Raw genomic sequence first — 8980 nt, forward strand, 5'->3', positions numbered from 1 at the left:
ATGAATTAATAAAAATATCTTTCGCATCTTCATTGAAGAACTAAAAATTGTCCTAGCGTCGGCTTGATTACACAACAAATATATGAAAGCATCTGCGAATTCATTGTCATCCAAACCCATCAACTCTAACTCTTTCTCGATTTCCTCACCTGTATAGTCACGAGATTTGTTCCCTTCCCTCATAACATCAACGATTTCTTTAAATGTTTGCACAATATTGTGTTCAAAAGATTCTGGTTGAGGTTGGGGTTCAGGTTCAGCTACTACTTCATCTTCATCTTGAAGTTTTCTTTCTAGTTTTCTTTTTTTACTCTCCAGTTTATTGGCTTTTGAACTCCCATCAGGTGAAACATATGTTGCTGACACTATTTGAATGTCCTCATCATCATCTTTGTCTTCGATCTCTAAAATTACCTACTTGTTTGCCATTAGTTTATCCACACATCAGCAATTTTTTCAATTTTGATTTCTTTGGATTTGCTTAACCGGACATTTTTTTTCTTTTGCTGTTTTTTCTTTTGATCCCGATGCTCTATCATCTGAAAATAACATCAGCAATTGATTGTAGTTTGAATATATTTTTTTGGTCCTGAATGCAGTTGCTTCAAGGTTTGCCTGTTTATAAACAAACCAAAAAATTAATTAGTAAAGTTAATATTGGGTCAAAATTATGGTTTATACTTTGTTTTTCTAGGAAAATATATTTTTCTATAATATAATATGTAATTTTGTGGCTGTATACGGCCGTACTCGTGTGTACGGCCGCACACCTGTGTACGGTCGTACACGGGTGTACGGATGGTGTCTCATACATATAGGGTGAGGAGTGCATGCAAGTGTACGGTAAGAAGGCCTAGAGAAGAGTAAGAGGAGAGGAGCATCTTGTAGAGAGAAAACTAGAGAGAATAATAATGTATGTGAGCGATAATCTGGTGTAAGGAGCATAATTCATATCATCAATACATAATATTCATCATCATCATCTTCTTCTTCTCTTCTATTTGATCTGATATCATCCAATTGATTGGGATTCTGCACCATCAATTGGATCTGATTGATACACAATCAGATTGAGGACTTACAAGTGGTATCAGAGCTTGGATTGTATCAGTCAATTTTGTCAGATCTGGAGCTTATTTGATCTTATTTTGAAAATATATTTGCGTTTTTGGATAGATCTCTAAAAAATAAGGGGGGGTTTCTTCTTTGCATTTTTATAAAAACGAGTTTTTGATCGAGTTTTGGAGCAAAAAGGGGTGAAAAACGTCGTTTTTTTGCGAATATATTGAAGGTGTGCAGCTCGGAGTGTGCGGCTTCAGACCGTATTCTCGGCTAAGTAGCTTCGGACGGTGTGCGAGGCTTCAGTCGTCGGAGCTCCTGGTCAGCTCAAGACTTCGCAACATCTTATTAAAAAAAAGGAAGGGAATTTGTAGTAGCTAGGAATCAAACTTGCGCCATCCCCTTAATCAAAGAAAGGCCTTACCATCTGAATTAGCTTGTTGGATGGTTTCTTCCTTCCCTTTTTAAAAGTTAAAGTGTCCTTATTTCGATTCAACTCTCGCATTTTTAACACTTTTCACCCCAACAACAATTTACTTTTATTTTTAAATTCCTTTTTCACCCAAAAATTATAGTTTTTAATTTTTAACTTTTATTTTTGAGTTTTTACTTAAAATTTTGACTTTGACTTTAAATTTGAACTTTGACTTTAAACTTTGACTTTCTCGTTTAACTTTCTAATTTTCAAATTTAGCTTTTCGGTTTGACTTTTAAGTTTGACTTTTTAAGTTTGACTTTTTAAATTTGGCTTTTAAGGTTGACTTTTGAGTTTTTAGTCAAAGGGGAATATATATATTTTTTAATAAAAATGAGTTCTTCATCCATTCCGGTAAATGAAGTTTCGTGTACTCCATCTTGTGAAGCTACAATTAAATTTCTTCGCGATCAAATCGATTTATTAAAAAGAGAAAATGAGGACCTTAAATATGAAGGCTATACTCTAAGGAAATGTCAAAAACCCTTAAAAGCATAATTAGAAGCCAAAATCAAGGATTTCCGAAAACTGCAAGAAGATTACAGCAACAAGTGTGAAAATTACGATCACATTAAGAAAAAACTTGTTGTTGTAACTGAAGAACTTGACGCTTTGAAAATTAAGTGTGGAAAAACAGATGTTAGTTTCAAAAATTATACTGCGTCAAATAAGACAGTCGAGTCCTTAGTAGAAAAACAATTGAGTTTTAAAGATAATCAAACCATGGGTTTAAGGTATCACAATGTACCACCTCCTTTTAATCACAACTATAACCCACCTCTTGAGACCAATGAGGAAGAAATGCCTGCTCAGTATGGCTAAACCCCTGCTCCAGCTTCAGTTAAGACTAAACAATAAAGGCCAACTGAGGGTGTTGAGGTGAAGAATACTGATGTTTCTACTTCCTGTGTAGGTAAAGTAGCGGAAGATGAGAACAAGGAGAACACTATTGAACAATCCAATGACTCCTTGAACTATGAATTTGTTGCTTCTAACTCAGTTACTTCTGATCAACCTGTTGTTGATAAATACAGGCCACCAATTCCAGTGAAACAGAGTGCCTGTTGTAATGGGTTGCGGCTTCGTAACCCTTTCGAGAACGAGTTATACGTTGAGCGTAATTAGGAGTATGCAGGGCGTACGCCCAGAAAAAAAATCTTGAGAAATCTTTGGGTCTTGGGTAATTAGGGGTTTTGGACCTTGTCTGGTTGGGTCATGTAAGGGAACATCAAAATGGTATTTTGCCCTTACTAAGTTAAAGTATAAGTTTTACCTTCAATTATGGGGTTAAAATCCTGATTATTAATTAGAGTTAATTTTTGGGTTGTGATTAGCTACACTACATTCAAATGTCAATATTTGTTCCATGTACAATTACATATACATTTGCTTCGTGTGACCATATAATAATCTATCATCTCTTATAAAAACCATCACAAATTTTTTTCCATATATCTAATAAATTTGTGGCCAATGATGACATTTGGTCATATTGTTCCAATGTGGCTAATAATTGTCACATTTGTTATGTTTAAATATGTCTAAAGATTTCAACTATATTAAATTTGGCTAATAAATTTCACTGGCGGGCTATTATTTTTTTCCGTGATAGAGAGATTGCAAAATTTATGTACGTATATAATAAAAGAAGAAAAGAATTGTGTGAAAAATAATGTTTTGAAATGGTAAATTTATAGGTTACTTTTAAAATTTTGATATTTTTTCTTTTTACCTATTAGCTGTTGGAAACCGTTAGTCTAAACATCAAAGAACGGATAAATTAATGTCTCTCGCTTGTTATTGGGTGTGATCGACCATGGTGTCTACGAAGCCCACCAAGAGCGTTCCACAAAAGAAGAATAGGGAAAGTGTGTACGGGATGGTCTTATATTGGAATGCACATGCAATTCTCATAATTACACACATGTCGACCCTTTGAAGCTTGTAATTCTTTAGTTCTTGCTTTGTAACTACATTCTTTACTTGTTGATCCTTCTCTATGGTCTCCTCCGCGTTGGTTTTTTCCATAGTATCAGTTTCCCCATAGATCTTGGTGTTAGTTGCTCTTCGATTGTATATTTATAATATTTAAATGTTGTTTTCCCATATTCGTTGGTACTTCCTAAAGTAGGAGATGTTTATTATTGTTGATCATAATGATTTGGTATTGAATTTTTTTGTTGCTATTATTTTACCTCACCCCTTCAAACAAGTATCATAAATATAATGAAATGATAAAACAATATATAAATTATTACTCAAAGAATAATTTTAAATACAATGTAATGATAAACCATATGAAGATGACTACATGAGAAATCTTCTCTCTAGAACAAGAAATACCCTATGAAGGTTACTCCAGTCCCAACTAGAATAAACGGTGAATAGACATAATTGGAAGCAGCAGCTGACGGTGTTACGGTGGGACGACTCCCTTGATTGGTAGTGTCCACACCGGTAGATGGTGGCGATAAGTCTGGTGTCATATCAGATTGTGGTGCCAAAGTTGGTGTTGTTTTTGATTCAGGTGCTGAGGTTGGTGTCATCGTCTCTGGTACATTAGAACTACTTCCTGGAGATGGAGCTGGCCCTATCCATTTCAAAACAAGCAATAACTATTCTGAATGGGTTGATACACAAGCCTAAAAGAAGCGTTTTAAGAGAACATTGAAATGACTATTACCTGCCGAAGAAGGAATAGGAGCTGCTGCAGCAGCTGCAAATTTTGAAACGAATAAGAAAAAATCACGACAGATTCTTATACAAACGATACTTTTGTTGAAAAGAAATTGTTGTGGTATCAATCTACCAACCTTTACACTGAAGAGGCACACCGGGCATGCGACATGCACGTGGCAGAGAGATGGCAAGGGTCTGGTTGATGGGAATTTGGAAGGGTACGCTGCCTGTAACAATTAGGCAGAGACAATCTGTGCCACTACTTGTGATGGATTTGAGAGAATTGCAACAATCGGAGGTTGGTGTAGAACTTCCGTTTGTGGTGCTATTGGTTATGAAGTTCAAACATGGAGTGAAGGTAGTTATCATTGATGGGGTGCATGGAGTGTTAATTTGAGTGTAAACAGGTGACACCACATAACATAATGCCACAGCTAAGGTCAGAATTAAGCATCGGAAAGCCATATTTAGGATCAAGTTTTGGTTTGTAGTTGGAGATGGCTTGTATTGATACAGTGAAGGAAAACAAAGAAAACAAAGAAATTTATAGATGGAAGAATTTTGAAGTGAGTGAGAAGGTGGTTATGTAGTTCAACTAACTTCAACAATTATGTGTCTTTAATGATCAAAGCTTTTGACTTTTTTTTATTAAATTATTGGTTCGTTAGATTTGGTAAGCCACCTAAAACCGGTAATTTATTTAAAAAACAAAACTAATAATAGGATCATGCCTTATATATATGCAGCCTGCCATATTTTGAAGTCAAAGTTTAATACAAACTAGGGAACGAACAACAAACCACTCTAGCTTCAAGATATCATACACTAAAATATCTCTTCATGCCCTATTAAATGTGACAATAAAAATATATTAAGAGAGATGAATTATGATTTTATTTATATTCAGAAATTATAAATTAGAAGATTAAATTTTTTTTTCTTCCCGTTGCCACCTCCTGCAATGTAGCTTTTAGTCCCACATAACAAACACTCCACAACAACCAGATCGAGGTGATGGATGAAAACCACATCATCCGAAACAAAAAGATGAATATTTTTCAAGAATAATAAAATCAAATTTCTATAATCAGATGAATAAACAAAGGTTTATACACATCGTTTCAAAGTCAAGCTATTTGTCGGTTCCTTTGCGCGTCTCTCTCTCTCTCTCTCTCTCTCTCTCTCTCTCTCTCTCTCTCTATATATATATATATATATATATATATATATATATATATATATATATATATATATATATGGGCGTGTTTGGCATAAAGTGTTTAAGAGCGTTCGGGATCTTTAGTTTCTAACGTTTGAGAAAACGCTCCGTTTTGAAGAAAAAGTTTGTTTGTCGTTACAAGCTTTGAGTATAAAATATAAATCATTCAAAGATTTAGACTTTGAAGTTCCTCCAAATACATGAACCAATTTATAATCATACAAAGCTGCAACATGATTACATCTACCAGGTCCCCTAAAAAGTCAGCATAAATATATCTTATCACATTGTTTTAAAAAAAGTCGATAAAAATTTTATTTTTATATATAAAAACAGTAAGTGCAATGAAGAGGAAGGAAGACATGTGAGTGAGTTCCCATGGTTTATCCATCTACGCATGTTTGTGAAAAAACATTAAATGCCCTTTTCAGATTTTTTTTTTTAAATTGGTAAAAAAAAAAAAAAAGATAACCTTGGAGGGTCAGCCTCACTAAGCTCCAAGAGCAGCCCATTTTTCTTCTAGAAATAGATCCAGATCCTCCTGTATTTATATTTTACAATATGGATGTGATGTCATTAATTTATTGGCTAAATATAAAATTATTTCATCCAACTCACTCGATGTTATGTGATATAACACGAGATTTGATAGAATCTTGAATTGGTGTGTACTCCACCCATCTGGGCTGTGAATTTTCACTTAGTTTCATCTGCAAATTAGCAAATAAAAATCTCTCTCTCTCTCTCTCTCTCTCTCTCTCTCTCTCTCTCTCTCTCTCTCTCTCTCTCTCTATATATATATATATATATATATATAATATCAGTGATTAAAAAACACAAAAAGACAAGAATCAAGATTCCATGGAAGAACCTGATATAAGATTCCTGCTTCAGAAAGAGCAAGAACTGTGTGATTGATCAAGAACACAAACACTACATAACCAGCTTGTACATCGAATTCATGAGGTGCAATCACCCACTGCACACCATTCCAAAAAAAACCTCTCATAGATCGAACCCCTAACTCCAGTCACCCAAATCGAATCTTCCGACATTTTTATCAATGAAATTCTCTTCCTCGATGCCCAAACCCCCAATCTTTTGATCATCTTTTTTAATCTTCTTCTTTTGTTGATCACCATCCTTCTTTTTTGACTTTTATTTTTGATCCAGTTCAATCGGGTCAATGACGCCGACTTTGGTACACTTGATGTCATTGATAAGCCTTTCTTTGGCAAATCAGATAATTAAGATATCAGACACAAAACCAGTACAGATATGGACATATCGAGATTTATAGACATATATGATAAAAAAAAAAAAAAAAAAAGGAAATTCATTACCTAATCGGAGAGTTGGCGGCGGTGGAGATTGGATATCGGAAGCTGAGTCGATAAGGGTGGCGGCAGTTTCTAGAGAGAAGAAGATGGAGAGGAGAAGAAATTGTGATGACTGCGTCTTCTGTGGAGAGTTGGTCGATTTCTTGAATTTGTTATTGCACTCTGATCGCCGCCACTTTTCAGATAAACCCTTAAAAATGAGTAAGCCAAATGTAGTAAATCAAGAGAAATTAAAAAGGATGGATATGTCAGATCAATATCGACCACAACATACCTAAAGAAGAAAGCAGAAACATCCCAAAAGCTCATGGTGGCGACGTTCACAGACAAATCGATAATTGTGGTAGTGGTTGTTCAATCAGAACTTGGCATGAAAAAAAAGAAACAAAAGGTGGAAGATACAGTTGAAATAACCTCTTGTATCGCATCACCGATTGCGGAAGAAATAGATATTCATCAACATAGTGGTGGTGGGTGACGGTGGGATTGGCGAAGGGAGTAATACATGTGGCAAGACCTGTTGGTGTAATCCAGAAAGTTTGGGGACCATTTATGTTTATTTCATTTGTGTTTGTTTCAGTTTTTCGTAGGAAGCTGTCAAAAGGCCATGTTGGCCATTTTCCCGTTTCTTTAGGAAGTAGTAATCAAGTGGTTTCATGTTTCCACATTTCTAGCTAATTAGTAGCTTAAATAGCATGTAACGTTCCAGTTTTTAGTGAGAAGATAATCAGAAAATTGCCTCAAAATTACTCTCCATCTTTGCTCTGTTTTGCTGTGTAAAGAACAGGGCCTGCAACAATACTTGGTATCAGAGCAAAATCTGGTATATGCCCAAGTATCAACCACGAGTGACAGAGATGACAGGAAACAACAATGACAAAGATGGTTCTATCACCTTACACTACCCCATGCTCTCGAGAAGTAATTATGCTGCTTGGGCAATCAAAATGAAAGTTTTCATGCAGGCTCAAGGTGTTTGGGAGGCAGTAGAACCAAGAACAGCCAATACAGTCGTTGAAGTCCGGAAAGATAAGATGGCAATGGCGGCTATCTACCAGGGTATTCCAGAAGATATGCTCCTATCGTTGGCAGAAAAGCAGACAGCAAAGGAGGCATGGGAAACTCTGAAAACGATGTATCTAGGGGCTGATCGGGTGAAGACGGCTAGGGTTCAGACGTTGAAGACTGAACTTGAAATGATGAGCATGAAGGAGTCAGAAACAGTAGACGAGTTTGCTAGCAAAGTCACGAACATAGTTAGCAATGTTCGTGCCTTAGGAGAGACAATGGGAGAGGCATACGTTGTCAAGAAATTGCTTCGCGCAGTACCTAACAAGTTTGTGCAAATCGCGTCCACCATAGAACAATTTGCAGATCTAGAAACTATGACAGTTGAAGAGGTCATAGGGAGACTAAAAGCACATGAGGAACGGGTGCGAGGTCAAAGCGACTCTAACGAAGGAAAGCTACTCCTGACCCATCAGGAATGGCTTGAAAAAACGAAGAAGAAGAAGGATGAAGGCCAAAAATCATCATAGCGGGACTCCAGGCAACACAATCCCGGCTCGCGTGGTCGTGGGAGAGGCCGGGGGAGAGGTAACTCAAACCATGGGGGTCACCGTGGTGGAGCTTCACAGTCGAGTCGTGATGGAGGACGGAACACAACAACTCGAGACAAAAGCACAGTGGTGTGTTACAACTGTCAGGAACAAGGCCATTATGCAGCAGAGTGCAAGAACCCACGAAAGGAAAGGTTTCAGGAAGCCAATTTGATGCAGGGATTTGATGATCAAGAACCTGCCCTATTATTAGCTGCATACAGTAAGAGTGAAGTACATGAAGAGGTGTATTTGAACGAAAAGCGGGTGACTCCAAAACTAAAAACAAATGGCTATGAAGCTACAAAATCCAAAATATGGTATTTGGATAATGGGGCTAGTAACCACATGACAGGAGAGGAAGAAAAGTTCCGTGAGATAAACAAGACAATAAAAGGGTATGTTCGTTTTGGAGATGGCTCAAAAGTGAGAATAGAAGGAAAGGGTTCGATTCTTTTCCAATGCAATAATGGAGAACAAAGATTACTAAGTGAGGTATACTACATCCCAAGCCTATGTAACAATATCATAAGCTTGGGTCAACTGGCAGAAATCGGTGATAGAATCGTGATGCTTGGGTCGTTCTTATGGATTCACGATCAAACCGGAA

The 8980-nt window shown here is 36.5% G+C and overlaps 1 protein-coding gene and 1 long non-coding RNA gene across 2 annotated transcripts; both read right to left on the reverse strand.

Moving 5' to 3' along the window:
- Positions 1-3766: 3766 nt before the first annotated feature.
- Positions 3767-4743, reverse strand: LOC145090255 (non-specific lipid transfer protein GPI-anchored 20-like). The gene is made up of 3 exons (XM_079028556.1): positions 4348-4743; positions 4218-4250; positions 3767-4124 (listed from the first exon to the last, which is right to left on the reverse strand). The coding sequence occupies exons 1-3, from the start codon at positions 4676-4678 to the stop codon at positions 3862-3864; spliced, it is 627 nt and encodes a 208-aa protein (XP_078884682.1). The 5' UTR covers positions 4679-4743; the 3' UTR covers positions 3767-3861.
- A 1558-nt stretch (positions 4744-6301) lies between these two features.
- On the reverse strand, positions 6302-7407 carry LOC145090256 (uncharacterized). The gene is made up of 3 exons (XR_013701459.1): positions 7047-7407; positions 6776-6962; positions 6302-6657 (listed from the first exon to the last, which is right to left on the reverse strand). It is a non-coding gene; the product is annotated as an uncharacterized LOC145090256 (long non-coding RNA).
- Between the last annotated feature and the right edge of the window lie 1573 nt (positions 7408-8980).

The sequence above is a fragment of the Lactuca serriola genome, chromosome 2, assembly GCF_051521515.1.
Source record: "Lactuca serriola cultivar US96UC23 chromosome 2, Lser_US96UC23_V15, whole genome shotgun sequence".
Lineage (NCBI taxonomy): Eukaryota > Viridiplantae > Streptophyta > Magnoliopsida > Asterales > Asteraceae > Lactuca > Lactuca serriola.

Bases quoted from the DNA above. Each gene is read 5' to 3' on its own strand.
- LOC145090255 (XM_079028556.1), bottom strand. From the start codon at position 4,678: ATGGCTTTCCGATGCTTAATTCTGACCTTAGCTGTGGCATTATGTTAT. The intron at 4,251-4,347 runs GTTGGTAGATTG...CAAAATTTGCAG, and splicing joins TGTGCCTCTTCAGTGTAAAG to CTGCTGCAGCAGCTCCTATT. The intron at 4,125-4,217 runs GTAATAGTCATT...TGAAATGGATAG, and splicing joins TCCTATTCCTTCTTCGGCAG to GGCCAGCTCCATCTCCAGGA.